Below are 21,449 nucleotides of genomic sequence, written 5' to 3'. Positions count from 1 at the left end.
GGTTTGCTCAGTGGTTAGAGTATCGGCCCAGTTGAGGCACATACAAGAGGCAACGATGTGTCTCTCACATTGATGTTTCTCTCTCTCTGTCTCTCCCCCTCCCTTCCACTCTCTCTAAAAAAAAAATCAATGAGAAAAATGTCCTCGGCAAGGATTAACACACACACAAAAAAAAAAACCCACAAAGCAAAAAAACCCCCACATTTTTCTCAAATTCATTATTTGTCTATTATTACCAACTAATTATGTTGTCATTAATTATGATATATTTTGTCGTGCAAAGATCTCTCATTTGTATACAGTCATATATGGTCATCTTTTTTTAAAGGCCTCTGGATTTCTTGCGTTTGTTAAGATTTCCCTGCTTCTAGATCATTTTTGTAATTTCCTTTATTTTCCTTGTAGTTTTTATATTGCTTTATCTTTAATAATTATTTCTCTAGTCTGCCTGGAAGTCATGTCTATATACATATGTCAGTGGTCTAAAATGTACCCTTTTTAAAGAATAAACAATTAAGCCAGCACTGTTTATTAATTATAACCTCCCCTATTGAATTAAGCTACTGTCTTTGCTATTATATTATATATATAATATGTAATATTATATGTTATCTTGAGGTTGTCCACACATTCTCTTTTCTTTTTCATTGATCTACTTATTCCCATGTTAATGCAATTTTGATTCTATTACAGTAAATTTTTGTTGTATGTTCTTATATCTGATAAGATAAATTCCCCATATAATTCATTCATATAATACTTTTTTTTTACTATTTTAAGCCATATGTTCTTATTTGTGAATTTACATTCATGGTAGCTAATTATTCCCAAGTGCCCGCTGGGATTCTAATTGCAATCGCATTAATTTATAAAGTATTTTAGAAAATATTATTAGCATATTACACGTTCTGTTCAGTGAAGGACCAGACTCACACTGATAGTCTAAATGTCGTAATGTGCGTTTTCACCGCCCGAACTAAGCTCAAGCCTGCGGTTAGGACACTGAGTGAAGGAGAGGAAGGAATGTCACTAACAGCCGCAGAGAACCTACTGAGCGCCAGGCTCTGGGTCATGGCGTCTCACGTAACAGCATCCAGCTCACAGTCAGAAGGACGCTAGGCCCCTTGAACTCCAGAGCCCCCTGGCTTGCACTCTGTCTGAAGTTTTCACAACCACACAACTTTATATTTGCACCCAACATAAGTGAAACACTGTTGCTGCAGGTTGGTTTGAAATTTCAGAGCTTGGCTGTTTAAAAACAGGAAATGCTGTTGGATGAGGACAGGCCATGTGTGCTCTGTGTGGTTTGCCTCTGTGCTTTGGGTCAGGTTCTCCCTTTTGCCTTGAACACCTGCCTCCTCCTGTAATCCAACCTACCCTGTTGGCTTAGCTCCCTGTTCCAGGAAAATGTCCCCATTCCAAACCAGCGAGACCCCGCCTCTTCTGAACTCCCACAGGCCTGTGCTTTCTCAGGTAGCATTTATCACATTCTTTATTATACTATGGATAATTATGTATTTTTTTACCAAACTTTTACCAAACTGAGCATCTGCCTTGTGGTTGTTTGGGGGTGCTGGAGATACAATGGTGAGCAGGTGGTGGATTTATCATTGCTTCCCACAAGGAACGTCACGCCATGAACCGAATCTTGTTCCCTTGTATTTAGAGCATGCCTCACAGTGACTCATACGTAGAATGTGTTCAACCGCTGTTTGGTGAGTGAGTGAATATATGATAGAGATTGGCCATGAGAACAATAATTCTGGTTAAAATATGATTTTCTCAGTTCTGTATCAATTAATTATCATGTTTCCCTTAGCTTTTATTTTTATTTTTATTTTTATTTTTAAAAAATATTTTTAGCCGAAACCAGTTTGGCTCAGTGGATAGAGCGTCAGCCTGCGGACTGAAAGGTCCCAGGTTTGATTCCAGTCAAGGGCACGAACCTTGGTTGCAGGCACATCCCCAGTGGGAGGTGTGCAGGAGGCAGCTGATCGATGTTTCTCTCTCATCAATGTTTATAACTCTCTATCCCTCTCCCTTCCTCTCTTTAAAAAAATCAATAAAATATATTTTAAAAATATTTTCAATTGATTTCAGAGAGGAAGAGAAAGATATAGGTAGAAACATCAATGATGAGAGAGAATCATTGATTTGCTGCCTCCTGCACACCCATCGGGGATCAAGCTCACAACCCTGGCATGTGTCCTGACTGGGAATTGAACCGTGACCTTCTGGTTCATGGATCGATCTGCAACCACTGAGCCACACTGGCCAGGCTCCACTGAGCCACACTGCCCAATATACTTTTAAATGTTCACCCTTGTTGTGAATATACTGTATTTGTTGTTTTTCCCCTTCAATTGTCCTTGGTCAAATTTTCCCAAGTTTGCCAGAATTAGTTTTTCATTAAATAAACATTTGTAGTGCCCTACTATATTTCATGATGTCATTGTGATAAGAATTGGGGATAAAATGGAGATTAAAATTAAACCCATGTCAATAGGATTTTAAAAAATGAAAGTTGGGTCAGTTTTTTCCAGGTGGCATGTGGGCACAATATTTTAAAATATAAAATCAGGAGATCTATATATATAAAAGCTTAAGTGACCGGCCGACCGGCCAATAGCTATAACGCACACTGACCACAGGGGGCAGACACTTAACACAGGAGCTGCCGAGCTGTGATTCTCAGGTGACGCACCCGAAACCAGTGAGGAGGGAGCCCGATTCCGGGGTGCGTCACCCGAGAACAACCCTCTCGCAATTCGGGATCCCTTGAGGAATGTCGAAGAGCCAGTTTCAGCCTGATCCTCACAGGCCAGGCCGAGGGACCCCACAGGTGCATGAATCCATGCACCGGGCCTCTAGTATACTATAAAATAGGTAAAGATATCAGTCGGGAGCCTAAAATAAATTTAATATTTGATTCCTATACTTAAATTGGGAAATGAACGAGTGTAATTCTGAACATTGTAGACTTGTGGATGCAATATTTATTATTAACAAAATATGGGAATAAATCAGAAATAATCACTACTCCCAATTCTTTATTCTTAAGAAACAAACTTTTAAAAGAATGAATATTACCAGGATAACTCAGGTTTTTTTCCTATATTGTAATAACATAAATGTTTATTTTAAATTTAGACACTTAATTTTGTCTTGCCCAATATACTTATCAATCCAATAGAAACATGGGTCCGTATGGATACTTATGTGTTAGTTTAATTAGAAACTGTGGGTATTTACACTGATAAGATCGACATTAATTTAGTCAACAAATATTTATTGAGCATATACTATGTGCCATGCAGGCTTCTAGGCACTCAGGACACAGCAGTGAACAAAACAAAGATCCCTGTTCTTGTGACACTTATATTCTAGTGAGAAACCCATGATGGAGTCAGAAAATAAATCAGAAACATCACAAATAAGCAAATTATGTAAGACGATAGGCAGCAAGAAGTGCTATGGGAAAATAGTAGACTAGACTGAAGGAGTTCAAGAGGGCTGGGGGCGGTGGGTGAGGGCAGGCTGCAGTATAAAAGAAAGTTATTGTAAACATGCACAGAATTAAGCAAGGAGAACTATGCCCCACTGAAAATATAAGAAAAGTGGAGTTGTAGAGTGTTATCAGAGGAGATCCAAAAAATGAAGGCATGGGGCTGAAAAATAAAAACTGTAAGCACTGTTAGAGATACATGTGTTACTCAGCTTGAAATGAATGGGGATGGGGGCGGATAGGGAGGCCGGGGGGAGGTCAGTGGGGGGAAAAAAGAGACATATGTACTACTATTTGTAATACCTTAAACGATAAAATAAAATAAAATAATAAAAATAAATAAATAAAAACAAACCAAATTGCAAGAAAGAAAGGAAGAAAGAAAGAAAGAAAGAAAGAAAGAAAGAAAGAAAGAAAGAAAGAAAGAAAGAAAGAAAGAAAGAAAGAATCTGGGAGACACCATGACTTTGCAATGGTCCCTCTAACTCCACTGAAGACACGACTTGCAAAAATGCCCTTAACTGTAACATGAGAAGTATAGGTTACCCATGAGAGGGAACTGCCTGGTAATGAGAACTCTTGTGTGTTAACGTGATATATGGAGAGATTAAGGGAATGTCTTCGGAAGGACTTAAACTTGATGAATTTAAACTTCTAAACCCACATGGAATGCACTTAATAAATATCTGCTTTTACAATTTTTAATAATGATTATAGTTCCGGAATTATTTGTATGCTGTTTCAGTTACTTAATAAACAAATGCTGCCCTATTAGTAGAGAAATGGAGTAGACCTTAAAAGTCCCTTCAGTTTGTATGGTTCCATCATGTCTTTCTTAATGGTAAAAATTTCTATTAAAAACTGTGAACACTCAAAAGGCATTTTCTTATAACTAACACATCATCATGGCAGATGTACATATACATCCTCCTTGTCTCTCCCCCTCCCCCATGCGCCCTCTATCCCTCCCCCCACCCTGTCATACTTTCAGAAGCTTTGGGACTTCCAACACAGGAATTGAGGTTTTGTTTTCATTTCCTCTTTCTCTGATTTACCATAAGGGAATTAGATCACTGGGCCAATTCTTCCAAATAGTTTCTTGGAATAAATTAATGACATCATGTATGAGTCTATAGCAACCAACTATAGCAGGAGCAGGAGGCATCTAAACCCATCAAGGATTTTAGCTTTCTTTTTGGTGAAGGGATGAACAATTTGTTACAATCAATATAGCAGATTGTTGTAAGGCTGTATCCTGTTTGGAAATGATCTCATCTAATATGTCTGCTGGTGGTTAGCAGTTTTCTGCCAAACAGGACTATTATGATATAGCATTATTGTTAGAGCGCCCTCAAAGTCCACGCCACAGGATTCCTCCCTGCCCATAATGCAGGGTTTATGAGTGAGACGTACTTGTCAAGGCTCTTAAACTCTAAGCCTAATCCATACAGGGACTTGTTACAAGTCATCTAATTTCTTATGTTTGTGCATTCTTTTGACCCTGGGATTGTTCTATTAGATGGACTGCTGTGTGTATAATGATAAATTAGAGAGAAAGTCATATTTTTTCCCTTCTTTATGGATTTAGAGTAGAAGCATGTCTGAAAAGATCCACTTTGTAATGATGCTGTTTGAATACAGTTCAAGTGTCGACTCTAGAGGCATGCCTGCTTTTATGGCCTCCCTCCGCTGTCCCCATAAACAGATAAACAATCTAACTCTGAAGTCATGCGCATTTAGAAGCTGTGCTTCCCATACGGTGGCCACGAACCACACGTGGCTACTGATCACTCGCAATGTGCCTCGTTCGAAATGAAGAATGCCACAGTGTAGAATACACACGAGATTTCTAAAACCCAGTTCTAAAAAAGATTGTAAGGTACCTCATTAATAATTTTATAGTGCTTGCATTTTGGGGGTATATTGGTATAAATAGAACATATTATTAAAATTAATCTTAACCATTTTTCTTAATTTTTCTGATATAGTTACTATACCATTTAAAATTGCATATGTGGCTTTTATTCTATTTCTATGGGACAGCACTCCCAGCTCCCTTCCATTACCCTGGAGTAGGCCTTTGAGACCAGTATTGATTACTGTCTGCAGCCCAGGGAAAGATTTGTGTCTGTGTGTGTACGTGCCTGTGTAGGGGGCAGGAGTGGAGACCAGAGAATGCTCAGAGGGAAAAAGAAGGAACAAAGGAAGGGAAGAGAAGTGAGCAGTTTCGATCAATTTCCGTCTGAGATGCCATCCACTCTTACTTAAAGAAGGAGGAGGAGCTGGGCCAAGTTAGTTCCCCTCAGGGCAGCTTCGTTCTGTGTTTTGGAATAGAGTGAATCACTGGGACATCAGACTCATCTGAATTCAAATGTAAACACAGGCAAAGCCTCCGTAACTTCAGCTCAGCACACGTCACGTTTTGAGAACCACTGTCATCGCTTTCCTTATTAGCAAAGATCACCGAGACCTGGTCTGTAATCCAAACTGATCATTCTGATTTGGACAAAGGGTGTAATGTGTTCTGTGCTGCAACATTTCATAAGAGAGAAATTTCTGGCTGCGATAGAACCTTTTAATGGCTTTAGAGTGTGTAGACTCGAATAAACACCTGAAATAATATGGTGGTTTTTCTGGAGAACTAGAAGATTTTGTAAATCACAGTGCATTTGTGAAATGTTAAATTAAGAGCTAGCAGGCAGGTTCAACTTGTTCAAGAGGAAAAAAAATGGGTATTGTAGAGATTAAGCCCAGGTGACCCTCTAAGTTAATGATTTAGTGTTTAATCTGAGACAAATCAGTTTTACTACACTCTTGTCATAGACCATGAAACAGCAAATTTGAATCATTTCACTGTTTTATTAGCTTAATTAATGAAATAGCCCGTGTGGGTGAGCCCAGTGGAAATAACCATGAATCGAACTGTCATTCAGGTTAATGGAAAGGGAAAACGGGAGGACAAAGAGGCTCAGATCCGATAGAAATATAATGAAAGCCACATATGGAATTCAGTGTTTTCTAGTGGCCACATTGATTCTGCAGCCCAGAGAAAGATGCATATTTGAGTGAGAAAGTTTCGCAGAGAGAAAAGGGTAAGGTGGTCCTACAGCTGGAACTTTATAGCCCCATGTTGATAAACTAACTGTACTCGTAGCTTATCATAGAATTACGTCATCTCCTAGGTGGAAAAGGAGACCTGACCATCCGTCTCTCATTTCAAATGAGATCAATCAGGGCCGGAGACGCAAAGCAGCTCACGGCAAGCCCCGTAGCCAAAGTGGCGGAGGTAGAACCAGCACCCAGTTTTGATGCCCACTAGGCGGTTGTCCTTGTCCCCGCTACTGTGTGGTGCCTCCATATTATTAAGTCATGCGTTTCTTTGTTCCCTGCTCTCTCAAAAGAACATTTGGTATCAGGCATCGTGCTGTGCGTGGCCTTAGGGTACAGTGATGAGGACGACAGTCCTTGTCCTCATGGACGTGATAGCGTAGGGCGCACAAGCCATCCAGTGGTGCCACAGATGGACCTCCAGCTTCTGATGCGTGTCACCCCCTGCCTTTGCTCCGTTTTCCTGGCCAGCAGAGGATAGTGAGACTGCTTTCAAGGACATGTGTCACAAGCCCAGAAGCGCTTCAAGGGGTAAGGGTGTTGTTCCCTGCGTTCATGGAAAGAAAACACTCGCAGGAGGCAGCGGAGACCTAGTCTGAGGAAACCACCTTAAACTGTATCTTGAAGGAGAAGAAAAACGAATGACCTCCTCAGTTGAAATCACACTGGAAACTGCTGGGTGACTGAGTGAGGAGCCAGACTCGAGCTCCACCGTCCTGGGGGAAGAGAGGCTGTTGCACTCACGTCTGTGCATTTGCTGACGAACCCCTCCGTGTGGACCCTGGAGCAGGCCACGTCTGGCAGCCACGGTGCTCGGGGAGCTCCCTGAGGCTCCGGGAGGCTCGCTGCTCCAGGACTGTTTTGACTCCGGAAAGGCAACTATTGCTCCTGAGAAGACTGATTTTGAACAATCAAGTCATTAGATCAGCACAGATCTCCCGAAGGATAATAGTATGACATTTCATAAAGTTGGAGCCACAAATACAGAAATCCCCCGTAACTCACTTTTCATTTTTCATGCATTCCCTTTCCATCGTTGCTCAGAAAGGTGAACATTTGACATTGCCAAATCAGGATGTATGTCTGGTGTCTGCAATGAGAATGCTCTGCATCCCTGGCCGGGTGGCTCAGTTGGCTGGAGCATTGTCCTGTACACCAAAAGGTTTCGGGTTCCATTCCCAGTCAGTGCACATACCTAGGTTGTGGGTTTGGTCCCCAGTCAGGACCTAGACATGAGGTAACTGATCCATGTTTCTCTCTCACATCCATGTTTCTTTCTCTCTCTCTCTTAAAAAATAAAAAATCCAATAAAACCTATCGTGGGGTGAGGATTAAAAAGAAAAGATCTCCGCACTACTTTTCCATGATGAGTCTAAGTCATCATAATTGTTATTTTAGTGACTGGGTAATCCTATCATGATTTACTTAAACTTGTTATTAAACAAGATGTTTCTTGCACTTCACTGAAAATAACTGTGAATGCTTATCAGTTCACAATAAATTTGCGTATTAGCTTTAGGTGTAAAGGCACTTTCAGTGGACCCCTGAGGGAGACAACATATGCTGATGCGGAATCATGGGTCCTCAACCACCCAAGTGTCTTTTGGCTTAAAGCAATCATGCAAAACTGGTACACACTGTGGGCCCAGCCAATCCAGAAACTAACAGGAACGCTGTTGGCAGGCAGCGCTGCCATTTCTGTAATAGGTCAGGAATGCAGACACTGTTTTTATTGGTACGTGACTGATCAAGTTCTGTGTTTTAAAAAAATGATCTGGTCCCTAAGAACCTGAGGACTGAGTTGTATACTGCCCTCTGCCCCTGAGGAGGGGACCATGAAACTAACCAGTGTCACCTGCCCCATCAGGACGAGGTCATGGGTTTCCACCCAGGCCACCCAGGCCTCTTTGGAAGGGAATGGAGCACAGGTCAATTTGATTTTCAGGTCTTTTCAGGTGAAAAGTTACAAAATAAGGAAACCAAGACAGTTTGTCCTAGAATCTAGGACCTAGATTAAGGCAGTTACAACTTCTGCTGTAGTTGGAAGTTTTAAGTAAGGTTAGGTCCTTTTTGAAATTAAATCTGTGTGGGGCCAGGAATTTATTTTATCCTATTATTTTCACTCTCATTTGATGGCCCAGTAAGGTGCGTTATATATTTACTACTATATGACACTGGGCAATGACTTAAACTTCTTTGATTTTCAGGGGTGTTGTTTCTATTTTCTACCTGGGAATGATTACTTCTGGCTTACCTGTCTCATGAGATTGCCGTGAGAATCCAATGGGAAATAAACTGTAAAATCTTCTCACAAGTGCAAGGTGGATGCTACTCTTAATCACTGGTAATGACGATGGGCGGAAAGTCCCCCAATAGCAGCATCAGATAGTGCGATGCTCTGTGGGTGTGTCAGGCTAGGGTATGATGGTGCCAGTTAACAGCAGTGATTTGTTCTGCAATGTAAACCTGGCCAAGTCATTCCACTGTCTGCCTTTACTTGTGGAAAACATGTTCCCGTAGATGCGGATAAGACTAGGCAAGGTGTTCTGAACTCACAAGATGAAGGTCACCCATAGATCCATTGGGGGGAAAATATTCCCTAATATTTTTGTGTGTTCCAGTAACTAATTGTACCAAGACCCGAGAGAAAGTGTCATCAAAAATAAAGGACGTCTCTGTGGCTAGAGGGGCATCTCTCTATTTACTTGAAAACCCAAGCTTGCTTCTGATTGTGTCCAGGCTTTGTGGTAAATGTTTGCCTGCAGGGAGTCAGCCACACAACTCCCCACAATGTCAGCGAGAGGCACATGACCCAGTTTCTGTGGTCTGAGCTGAAAGAGCGCCTGAGTGTGTGCAGTCCCACCGCTGCCTGTACAATTACATAGTGAACGCCTTTTCAAATTCACATTTTAAAGAGGAGATTAGATCGTTTTCATTTGTTTTGCTTAGGTTTTATGGTGTAATTTATTTTCCCCCCTGAGGTCATTTCAAGCACCATCTCCACAAATAGTTATCAGGGGATTGAGATTGGTCTTAGAATACAAATCTCACCCATATAAAGCCATATATTTGACCTGGGATGAGAGGAAATGATTGGTCCTGTCCTTATTCTCTCGGTCTGACTCTGCCAGGTACACAGGGAGACAGATGAACACTTTCAGGCTGATTGATGGAAGGCATATTTGACCAACACAGCTTCATGGTGTTTGGAAAGAAGCAAATATTCTCTCATCCCTTATCTGAAGTCTGAGAACACCATCCTTACTTTGGGAAGAGATGGGAGCATGGGTCATTGTCATTTTTGTAAGGCTTTGAAAAAAACTTTAGGTGAAGGAACCTGCTAGAGAAAAGAAGGCTGCCACAGAGGAAATACAGTCCACATATCCACTGAGGACCCAAAAAGGGAAGGTGAGACCCACCAGGGTTACCTCTGAGGCTTTAGGTCCGGACAATGACGATCGCTTCTGAAGTGAGTGGGGAGAGTTCTGCTTGTTTGGGATAATGTCCTTAGGAACCTGCCCGAGGTGTTGTCTCCTTATCCACATGCCTCTTGATAAAGCGCCATCATGGTACTATTTTCATATACCACTTGGAGTAAGTACAAGGGTTCGTTTGTGTTAAGTGGGTGAGCAGTCAGAGGGGACATTTCTTAACCTGATAGTGAGGGAATGAGGTCATTAACACCCTAAGCATTCAAGGGCCATGGTCTTCTATTGTATCTTTTCTACCTGTTTTTTTTTTTTGTTTCTTCTCAAAATGTGGTCTGTAAATCACCTGCAACCGAATCACCTAATGGGCTTGTTTAAATGTATATAGTCTTTGGTCCAGTCCTAGACCTGCTGAATCGGAATGTCTAGGGCAAGGTCAAGAATCACAGTTTTAACAAGCATCATCGTTCTGATAAGCATTTCCTCTCCCCCTCCAGAAGGGGAGTGGGGTGGACTTTTGACATCCTATTAGAGCCCTTTCCACTCAATATTGAGTCAAAATCTGCCACACGCTACTTTGTTTGTTTGTTTTGCTTTTTTAACCATTATTTATTGATTGTTAACCATTATTTATAATGATAACTAACATATTTTTTCTTATTTCTCCCCTGTATTTTTATTTTTTAAATTAAAAAAAAATTTCAGTTACAGTTAACATTCAATATTATATTGGTTTCAGGTATATAACACAGTGATTAGGTATTTATATAACTTATGAAGTTATTCCCCCCAATTAGTCTAGTTGATACCCATCTGACACCATACATAGTTATTACAATATTGCTGACTATATTCCCTGTGCTGCTCTTTACATCCCTGTGACTATTTTGTAACTTGTACTTCTTAATCCTTCCCCCTTTTTCAAGCAATCCCGACTCTAGTATCTGAATCTACAGGGAACAAATCCAGTCCTCTTTTACATTGCACATCTTCCCACCCATGAAGATCTCCTGCCTCCAGGCTGTGAGATTCCTCGTTCCCTTGATTTTCTTCCGAAGTACTCTGCCTTCTTTTTTCTTTATTTAAATTTTTTTTTGTGTGTAAAATATTCTGCTGCTTAGCATGAGAAGAAATGATAAGCTCAGAGGAGCGTATCTCAGAATCCATCTATGCCTGTCCTTGTCCTTGTTATTTACACTCCCTTTCCCGTGGCTCATCCTCACCTGCTTTGTGTACAACTGCATCACGCCACTGACTCACACTGAGCTCACAGTTCAGTGAAACCCCGGAGTCATGTTTGTCTGTTTATTACATTTTCCAAGCAATTGAAAATGTTTGAGGGCAGTGCCCTAGAGATTTTCCTTTGGGAAAGCAGTAACCTCGGCCCTTTAACCAGCACCTACCATTTAGGTTGTTTAACCCTCTGATTTTGCTTATTTCCGTTTTCAACCACTCTACATTTTTTCAGCATGTCAATCAAAATCATGCAAGACTTTAATAACTGCCCTGCTAAAATCTAGATACAGGATGTCTCCAACAGCCTTCTATTCTACCAATCTGGTATATCTACCTAGAGGAAATGAGGTTAGTCTGCCTTCACCTGTTCTAGTAAACACCACTTCCTTTTCTCTGTTGACAAACAGTCTTTGACTGTTTATGGACAAGTCAAGAATTCATGAGGTGCACTGTCTTAGCTGGCTGAGGTGTGCAGCATTTTCCTGTGTGGTCGAAAATTTCTATCAAAGCAATATGTTCACTAGAAACCTCCATTTACTTGTGACGTCTTTTCTATTCTCTGCATTGAGTTCTTGTTTCTTTGTATTTTCACCTAGAGCAATACCATTATAATCCATCCTAGGGTCCGTGTATCTCCATGAGGTATATGTTTGTTTGTTTTTTTCTTGGCTTATGCCCTTTCTCTTTGTGGTAGGTCTGTGTCCACTAACACAGATATGATTTGGTCAGGAGATGAATACTTTAGTAGTTTACAAAATGCAATTTGGGGACTTCTAAGTAATCCTGGGCCTTGTTCTCATAAGGGTTATCATTTATAAATGGCAATAAATATTTGCTTAGGTGGGTCATGAATAAATAAGATTTTTAATAAAAACCAAAACTTGTATTACCATTTCATTAAAATGGACACCATCCATTTTTAATTCCAGCGAGGGAGTTTTGTTTTATTTTTAATAATGTCATGTCACAATCCATTTGGCCTTCAATCTACTCACTCATGAAGTGAGTGGTTTGAACTAGATGATTCCTATGGTATACTCAGATTCTAGAATTATATGATTCTAAGCTTTAAGAAGAAAAGGAAAGTTAAAGCAATTTAAAAACCAACACACACACACACACACACACACACACACACACACACACACACACAGATGTGCCTGTGCTTGCATGGAAAACATGAAATCTGAATAAGGTGGTTAGATTGCAACCATGTTAGTTTCTTGGTTAATGCTATTATACTGTAGTTTTGCAAGATAATCCCACTAGGAGAAACTGGGTGAAAGCACTAGAATATCTGTATTATTTCTTACAAAAACATGTGAATCTACAGTTTTCTCAAAATAAAAAGTTTAAAAATAATTAAACCATAGAGTGTTATAACAGGACTTTGGAAGTAAGTAGGCCTTACTTGATCCTCACACTAGCTTAAACAAGTTATTTAACCTTTCTGAAACTCGGCTGCTTTGTCAGCCTTAAAGTGGAAATAATAATTCCTACCCAATGGATTGTTGGAAGGATTCTATGAGACAGTGTGTGTGTGTAAGCATCTCATTCGGCTCATACTCCATGACCCTCTTCAATAAATGTTAGTTACTCTCCCCTGTGCTTCTGATCCTTTGTTTTAGGGAAGAAACTAGGACAGGCAGCCTTGCGGTAGCTCTCCTAACAAAGGCACATGACCTGAAGCGAAAGGTAGTTCAGAAGCATACATTAGTGAGATGAACCCCATAGCCGTGCAGTGAGTAACGCTGTTACATAACTTTTGCAAATCACCAGGCAGATCAGCTAACATGGTTTGGCGTGGCTGACCGATAAAATAACAAGGCAGCTTCCAAACCCAGCTTGAGTCGGGGAGTCCTGACAAAGCAGCCAGTCAAAATCCAGGATGAATACATGGCCCTTGGAGCGCTGGTGTTTCATCTGACTCAGACATGTTGTAAATCTGCTTCAGTGGAAAAAACAAAAGCGATTTCTCTCTGGCTGGTCCCCCTAAATAACGGTCCCCGTGGGGCCTAGAGCAGCTTTCCTTCCCTCAAAAAATCCTTAATCATGTCTCCCGAATATGAGTTTTCCAGGCAGCTGCACAGATGAGAAGCAGGGAGAGACAAGGGAGAGATGAAGGAGAACAGACGTGTGCTGGTCCTGAGGATGTGATTGTTGAATGCATGGCCAAGATGTGTCTCCCACATGTTTCCTAAAACGTTCAGACTTTCCCAGGGCTCTGTCCTTGCCCCTGCCCTGATGAACGTTTCTATCAGTGAGATGGCGAGGAACACAGAAGGCAACCCTACCAAATTTTTTTTATGATACCAAGGTGAAAGGGAGTTTGGGGACAGAATTACAATTTTTAAATTATTTTGTCAGGTTCTGAGCTGACCACAGCAAGCTGTAATTTAATAGAGGTGATGTTAAAACCTGTACTTCAAAATCAAAAGCAAAGTACAGGTTAGGGAAGGTTTAGATTGAGAAGGTTTTGTTTTTTTTTAATGAAAAAAAGGCATAAGGATTTTATTTGACTACAGAAAGGTATGATTCAACAGTACGATGTGGTTGTAAAAAAGAGGTTAGGGACCTGAAAAAAGAGAATAATCTTTCTACCTTATATAATTTGCATTAGCAAGACAATACTTGGTGTGCTGTATTCATGTTGGGGCCAAATTTAAGGAAGATATTGATAAATTGGAATTGGTCACGAAGGGAAAGAAGGAAAAAGAAGGATCAAATTCAAAAAATCCAAAAACTGAATTCTTTCAAGAATGGTCGAAGGAAAATAAGGCTATTTAGCTGTCTTTTACAGTTACCATATGGAAGAGGAATAAACATCTATTTTGCTCTGAAAGACAGAAATGGGATTAATGAGAGAGAGTTCATGGAAACAGATTTTGGCTCCGTAGAAGGAAAACTTTTCAAATAATTAGAGCAGTTCAGTGAAAAAGGACTATTTCATTTAAATTGTGAGCTTCCTGTCACTGGAAATATTCAAGCTAAGGCCGGATGAGTGTCTGTCTGGAATTCTGAAGGCTCCTAGCATTGAACAAGAGCTTGGGGTTGGTGATCTTTAAGATCATTTCTAACTCCCAGGGTCTATAATTTAAGTAAGCATGAATGCCAAGGTCACTTATGACACGCCAGAGCCACTTTTTCAACTCTTGGCTCCGATTCTGACCAGCTGTGTGACCTTCTGCTAAGAACGGAACCATTTCTTCTTCCAGTTTCCTCATCCATAACATGAGGGAGCTGGGTCGAACGACGTCTGAGTTCTCCCCGGCACATCTGTCCCCTGAAGCATCCTCATAATTACAGTGTGTTGGGAAAGTGGAGTTGGAGCTGATACATGCCATTTGTTGAAGTCCATTTGCAGGGAGAAGGCTTTTAAAGACCCAAAACCATTGTTGACTGTGGGGCCACGGAACTGACGTCTCAATTGCCTGTTGGCAGGAGAGTGGGTGATTGTGATCCTAGAATTTATTCCCGTGAGATCTGTGGCAGGAAGTCGATCAAATAACTGATAATCTGGTTCCTCTCTAGCACCTGTACTTTCTGGCCGAGTTCAGCAATGCCTTTGCAAACAACTTGAGAGAAATGAAGATCGTATTACCATCGCAATATAGTTCTATTTCGCAAAGCAAACCTTTGTTCTTTATTTTCTCAATGATCTGGCTGTTGCTATTGAGCTTTGTTTATAATCATAAGAGCCAGTATCCATAAAGCAACTTACCATGTGGCAGAGACTGTTCTTAAAGTTTTATATAAATTAATTTAGTCAGTTCATAAACTGAAAATCTAATGACAAAGCAGTAGATTAGATCCTTTCCCCTATGGTAAAGGAGTAGCTAAGGTCCATTAAAGTCTGTCTTCATGGTAAAGAGTCCAGAATTCAGATCCACACCCTCATTCTTTTAAGCTTCAGTCCTGATGTTCAATTACTATAATTTCCTCTGTGGTCCATTTGATGAACAATACTTCCCTTCTCTGGCTATAGTAAGGTGTCCTAGCGTCCACTGCTGCTACATTCTAGCTCTTCCATCTATTCTTTGACTATTCTTTGACTTTCACATTATTGCCTCAAATCCCATTTCTTCCGTTATTTTCCCCCCAAAGATCTTTAAAAATGGGAGTGTCATCATTTGCTCTGACGTAGATATAAAAAGTATGGACAGGCCCTGGACAGGTAGTGAACTTGGTAAGAGTGTCATCCCACCAAGGTTGTGGGTTCAATTCCTAGTCAGGATACATACAGGAGACAACCAATGAATGCATAAATGGGAGAAACAACAAATCTCTCTCTCTCTCTCTCTCTCTCTCTCTCTCTCTCTCTCTCGCTCAAATCAAGAAATTAAAAAAAAAACTTTTTAAGTATGGACAGGATTTCAAATACCTCCTCCTCTTACTGAGATCAGCAGGAGAAGAAATAAGTAAATTTATGTTTTTTTGTAAGGATGGAAGAATTTAAAACTCTATTCCCAGGCTCTCGGGTCTGGCAATACTCACTCCATCCAAGTACCACATTTTGTTCCATCTTTTTGTTTCCTTAGGTTGGAAATGAAAACAGCTGTTAGAAATAAGAGCACATGAGTCAATCTTGAATCTCAATGTGATAATTACAGTTTCCATCTCAGTTGGTAGAGCCCCTCCCAGTGTACTGAGCCCGTATCACAGCCCCCTTGCTGTCAGTTTTATACCAAGACCTTAATTGTTGTTTTCCAAGCCTTTAAGATTAAACACTAAATCAGTTGCCAAACCAGAAAAAATAACAAGGAAGAAAATACTTCAATTTAAAAACTTGATTCTTAGGACATGGCTTCCACCCCCCGCTGCCCCGATTTAGATTTTGACCAAAATCTCTATGTTGATATTAAAAATGTCAGTTACTGGTTCACATTTTTGAAGTGGAGCTTCTGGTCTTCTTGGTACCCTCACTGTGAAGAATTTTTCTTGGAATCTTTTCTTTCCTTTCCTTTTCTTTCCTTTTCTTTTCTTTTCTTTTCTTTTCTTTTCTTTTCTTTTCTTTTCTTTTCTTTTCTTTTCCCTTCCTTCCTTTCTCTCTCTCTCTCTCTCTCTCTCTCTCTCTCTCTCTCTCTCTCTCTCTTTTCTTTCTTTCTTTCTTTCTTTCTTTCTTTCTTTCTTTCTTTCTTTCTCCCTTTCTTTCTTTCTTTCTTTCTTTCTTTCTTTCTTTCTTTCTTTCTTTCTTTCTTTCTTTCTCTCTTTCTCCCTTTCTTTCTTTCTTTCTTTCTTTCTTTCTTTCTTTCTTTCTTTCTTTCTTTCTTTCTTTCTTTCTTTCTTTCTTCCTCACCCAAGGATATGTTGTTGGCTTTTTATTGATTTTAAAATGAGAGAGACCAAGGCAGAGAGAGAGAGAGAAACATGGATCTGGATGATGCTCTAACCAACTGAGCCACCCAGCCAGGGCCTGCTTGGACTCTTTATAGAGGCGATGCCTTGAATTTTATTTTCTCTTTCCCACATTCCTGAGGCATAGAACCTAATAAGCCAATCTCAAAAGAGACATCCACAACCTATTAATTGATTGTCACCTTTCAGAGCAGATGGGTCCTCTTTTAGTTCTGTTCAGTCCCCATATCAGCCACTCAGTCCTTGACTGCCTAAGGCTCGGAAAGTCCCCCATGAATCAGCTGACCAATCTAAGATTGCCCTGCAGATGCAGAACACATTGTGACCTACACAGAGGGAAGAAGCAGGAGGCAAGAAAGTAGGCCCTTTGAATTGCTTCACTTTGCCCACTTTATTTCTCCTTCTACAATTTGATTTCTTTGTTGTGAGATGATATTATTTTTATAATTCATGTCCCTGCTAAGATATCTATAATTCTGTTATCATTGTGGACAAGAGCTGGTTTTATGTGTTGAAAATTGTTTTGGTCAGTTTGGAGTGCTGTAACAAAAATACCATAGTCTTGGAAGTCCAAGATATGGTGTTGAGGTGGGTAGTGTACAGCGTACAGCCAGCAGGTGCCCAGGTGCCTGAGACAGGGAAGCAATGAGCACGAGAGAGAGAGAGAGAGAGAGAGAGAGAGAGAGAGCTCAGTAATTGATAGAATTAATCAGCTAGTCTGCTGAGCAAGTAACGTGATCTGTACCTGCAAATGAACTTTGAATTCAGTACTTGCTTAATTTTTCTGTGTCCCATAATTCTGCTCCTTATAATATTCAGGTAGTGCTGGGTTTCTGAACCATTACGCTTGAAGAACCACGGACAGATGTAAAATACTTTTCTTTGCTCAATGCTCTTACCTCTTTCTTTTAGATTACATGAAGCAGACGACGTTCGAAGCCCAAGCCTTTTTAGAAGCCGTGCAGTTCTTCCGACAGGAGAAAGGTCACTATGGCTCCTGGGAAATGATGACTGGGGATGAGATCCAGGTAACACGGAGCTCAGAATTTTGAATCTGGTTCTCTGTCTGGGAGGTGGGAGGCCAGGGTCATAATGAACAGTCAAACGAAGAAAGTTGTAAGAATGGGAAGATGTGGAACCAAAGACCATTTCTCTCATTGTCTGGAAGCTTTTGGTCAGCACCCAAAAGCTTCCAACAGACCAACAGACCAGACATGAGCTGGGGCAATTGGAAGAACTGCTTCTATTTTTTTCTATAAAATGATTATTCTTTTTAAAAAATATATATATATATTATTGATTTTTTACAGAGAGGAAGGGAGAAAGAGAGTTAGAAACATCGATTAGCTGCCTCCTGCACACCCCCTACTGGGGATGTGCCCAAAACCAAGGTACATACCCTTGACCGGAATCGAACCTGGGACCCTTCACTCCGCAGGCCTACGCTCTATCCACCAAGCCAAACCGGCTAGGGCTAACATGATTATTCTTTCAGATGACCTTCTGCTTCCAGAGTAGAAGCAAACGTGAACAGCATGGTTGAGTGCAAAGTGTGTGGTGGGGATTTCGGGCAGCAGACTTGGGTTGGTTAAATCTTGCCCAGTTCTTTAACCTCTTTCCGTCTCAGGTGACTCTTCTGAAAGAAAGATAATGTTTGCCTTTCAGGGTTGTAAGAATTAAATGAGATGCTTTGGGAAAGTATTTGGCACGCAGTTGTCTTTATCTTTTAAATGACTTATAAATGAAGTAATTCAAGGAGACACGTTTTAAAAGCATGAGACAGTTTTCTGTATGTTTCTAGCTTGCCATTCTCTGTGGTCCAGTATAATTTTCCATGACTTTAATTAAATGCCAGTCATGGGCTAAGCACCATGACTTGGTCCCTGGGGCATTGTTACAGATCTCCAAGGCAACCATGCTTCATGATGGGAGCCCATCCTCCATGAGGACGCCAATCACAGGGCTGATTCGGCAGGAAGAGGATGCTGGGTCTGGGCCTTATTTAACTAGAGGCACACAGAGTCCATGAATGGTTTTCTTTAATTTCCCCTCGTCTCCCAGAGGTGCCTCTTTTGGGAGCCAGTAAAATTTGTTATTAGGGAACGATATTTGGAAGATGCCAGATGGTGCCCTGCCTTTGTATAGTCATGAAACATCCAAAGCTGAAAACTCTTTCACATGAAGATGGAACTGTCTTTATTGTTTTACCATGTGACTCCGAATCTTCTCCTCTTCCCTCTACTTCTTCTTCTGGTGGATTCTAAATTTTTTTAAATGTATTTTTTTCATTGACTTCAGAGAGGAAGGGAGAGGGAGAGATAGAAACATCATTGATGAGAGAGAATCATTGATCAGCTGCCTCCTGTATGCTCCCTACTGGGGATTGAGCCCACAACCAGGGCATGTGCCCTGACTGGGAATTAAACCATGAACCTCCTGGTTCATAGGTCAATACTCAACCATTGAGCCACACTGGCCGGGCTACATTTTTTATTCCCCACCCTGAGATTATTCAAGAACTTTCACCAATTCTTAGTTTCTGACATTTTGGGGAAGCACATCCTTTATAAATCTGAGAGGATTAAGGACCAACCATACTTATGCCTAAAAGGAAATAAAAGCAAAAGGGGAGGCTGAAGTATTTGACCCTGATTGGTCTGTCATATGAACAAACATATTGAGTAGATGCACCAATGTTAAAGTGCCCCTGTGCAATACTTTTTTATGTTCACATCCTAATTCTATCTGTTCATCTTACCAATCTCATGAGGTGGGTAGAGCAGTTACTATTATTTTCATTTTGTAAATGAGAAAATTGAGGGAGGCCTATAGCAATTAAGTGACTTGCCCAGTTTTATTCATTCAACAACTGTTTGTGGAGCTACCATATGCCAGGTGCTCTGCTGGGTGCCAGTGATCCAGAGATGGGCAAAGCAGAACGGGCCCTGTCCTGTCCTGGGGAGCTGATGGATTCGGGGTCACCTGCTAAGGGGACAATGGCCAAGGAAACGACAGCTTCTGACTCCTAAGCCAGCGAAAGATCAGCACCAGCCCTGGGAATATACTAACTCACACAATTACTGAGCTCCTTGCATCAGGCTGTGCCACTTGCTTCATTTTTTTCTTTCATTTGCAATCTCATGTCCGTTCACATTCCTTCCCCATGCCATTGAGGGCAGGCACTTCATAAGTCCTTCCTGTGGGTTGAATATTGAGTCTGTTGTGTCTGCTTTTGTTGACTTTCAGCTTTTTGCTTTGGGCCGATATGTGCAAAGTGCTCTAGGGTGTGAGGGAGCTAAATGACTCATCCCCTGCCCTCTCAGTGAGGCAAGACCTACCTAGAAACATCCAGAGAGCGAGGCAGCCTTAGAAGTGTGGGTGGGTACACATGTGGGGCTGTACATATATGGGCATCTTAAAGCATCCGCAGAGAGCAGTCATAGGAAGGTGCTAATGTGGAAGTATAAAAATACCCTAAGTGGAAAAACCAAACCAATGAAAAACCCGAGAAGAGGTCAGTAAAAGCTGGAGTTAATCGAGTGACCCAAGAAGTTTTGCTCCCCCAAGAATCTGAGCATCTTGGGTGAAGTCATAGACTCATAAAACGTGAGTGTTGGAGGGGAATTTCCAGATCATTTGTCCCGGACCCTCCAGGAGAGAGAAAGAACCTCCGGAGATGATAGTTGGCGGGAGTCACAAAGCCACTCTGTGACAGAAATGCCTTTTGAGCCATGTCAGGCTATCCCCAGAGAAGCCGGTGAAAGGTAATGGCTTCCAGAACTTTCCTGGGTGGGGCCTGCTGAGGGCAAGCTGCACTGTAAGCTCTTCTACACAGAGCTGGAGCAGTGCCTGTCCTCAGACGCACAGAAGAAAGAGGTCGGGGGCCCAAAGCAGCTGCCCAGTAGTTGAAGGATGTGGTGTGGCGTTACTGGGTTGGAGAATATGACATCTTTTGTTTAAAGCACTGGGCTTATTCGCGTTGTTTCTACTAAGAACTTAATCATAAAATTGTTCTAACCCCCTCTACCCTAGGGGCCTGTATTCGTAGTTCCATCATTGTTACACTATTATCTTCACAGTCATGACTCACACAACAAGTTTGGCAGGTCCTCATGGCCATGGTTATTTTAGGCAAGTGTCCAGGCAAAGCAGATCTCTCAGAATAACTTGCCTGACAGACTATTAATACAGAATATTAATATAGACAAAAATACAACAGTTCCCCCTTATCTGTGGTTTTGTTTTCCAAAGTTTCAGATACCTGTGGTCAACCATGGTCTGATACTGAATGGAAAGTTCCAGAAATAAACAGTTCAGCCAGTGTGGCTCAGTGGTTGAGCACGGACGGATGCATCAGGAGGTCAGGGTCAATTCCCGGTCAAGGCAGTCAGGGCACATGCCCGGGTTGCAGGCTTGATCCCCAGTAGGGTTTGTGCAGGAGGCAGCCAATCAATGATTCTCTCTCCTCATTAAAGTTTCTATCTCTCTCTCCTTATCCCTTCCTCTCTGAAATCAGTTAATAAAACATACTTGAAAGAAAGAAAGAAAGAAAGAAAGAAAGAAAGAAAGAAAGAAAGAAGAAATAAACAATTCATAAGTTTTAAGTTGTGCACCATTCTGAGTAGCATGATAAAATCTCTCACAGCCCTGCTTCTTTCTGCTTGGGATGTGAGTCATCCTTTTGTCCACCGTATCCACACGGTGCATGCCACGCGCCCATTAGTCACGTAGTACCCACCTCCGTTATCGGATCAGTTATCAGAGAGAAAGATAAGAGAGAGAGAGACCACATTCACATAAACTTTTGTTAGAGTATA

At 41.2% G+C, this 21,449-nt stretch overlaps 1 protein-coding gene across 1 annotated transcript in view; it reads left to right on the top strand.

Moving 5' to 3' along the window:
• The window catches only part of NIBAN1 (niban apoptosis regulator 1), a 129,000-nt gene that overhangs the window by 84,026 nt on the left and 23,525 nt on the right, over positions 1–21,449 (top strand). Inside the window, exon 6 of the mRNA XM_079761337.1 lies at positions 17,545–17,660. Within this exon, the coding sequence (XP_079617463.1) occupies positions 17,545–17,660 (116 nt within the window). The remainder of the gene's footprint in view (positions 1–17,544; positions 17,661–21,449) is intronic.

The sequence above is a fragment of the Cnephaeus nilssonii genome (assembly GCF_951640355.1).
Source record: "Cnephaeus nilssonii genome assembly, chromosome: 21".
In the NCBI taxonomy this organism is placed as follows: domain Eukaryota; kingdom Metazoa; phylum Chordata; class Mammalia; order Chiroptera; family Vespertilionidae; genus Cnephaeus; species Cnephaeus nilssonii.
Note: the sequence above shows the minus strand (reverse complement) of the source record. Positions and strands in the feature narration are given on the sequence as shown.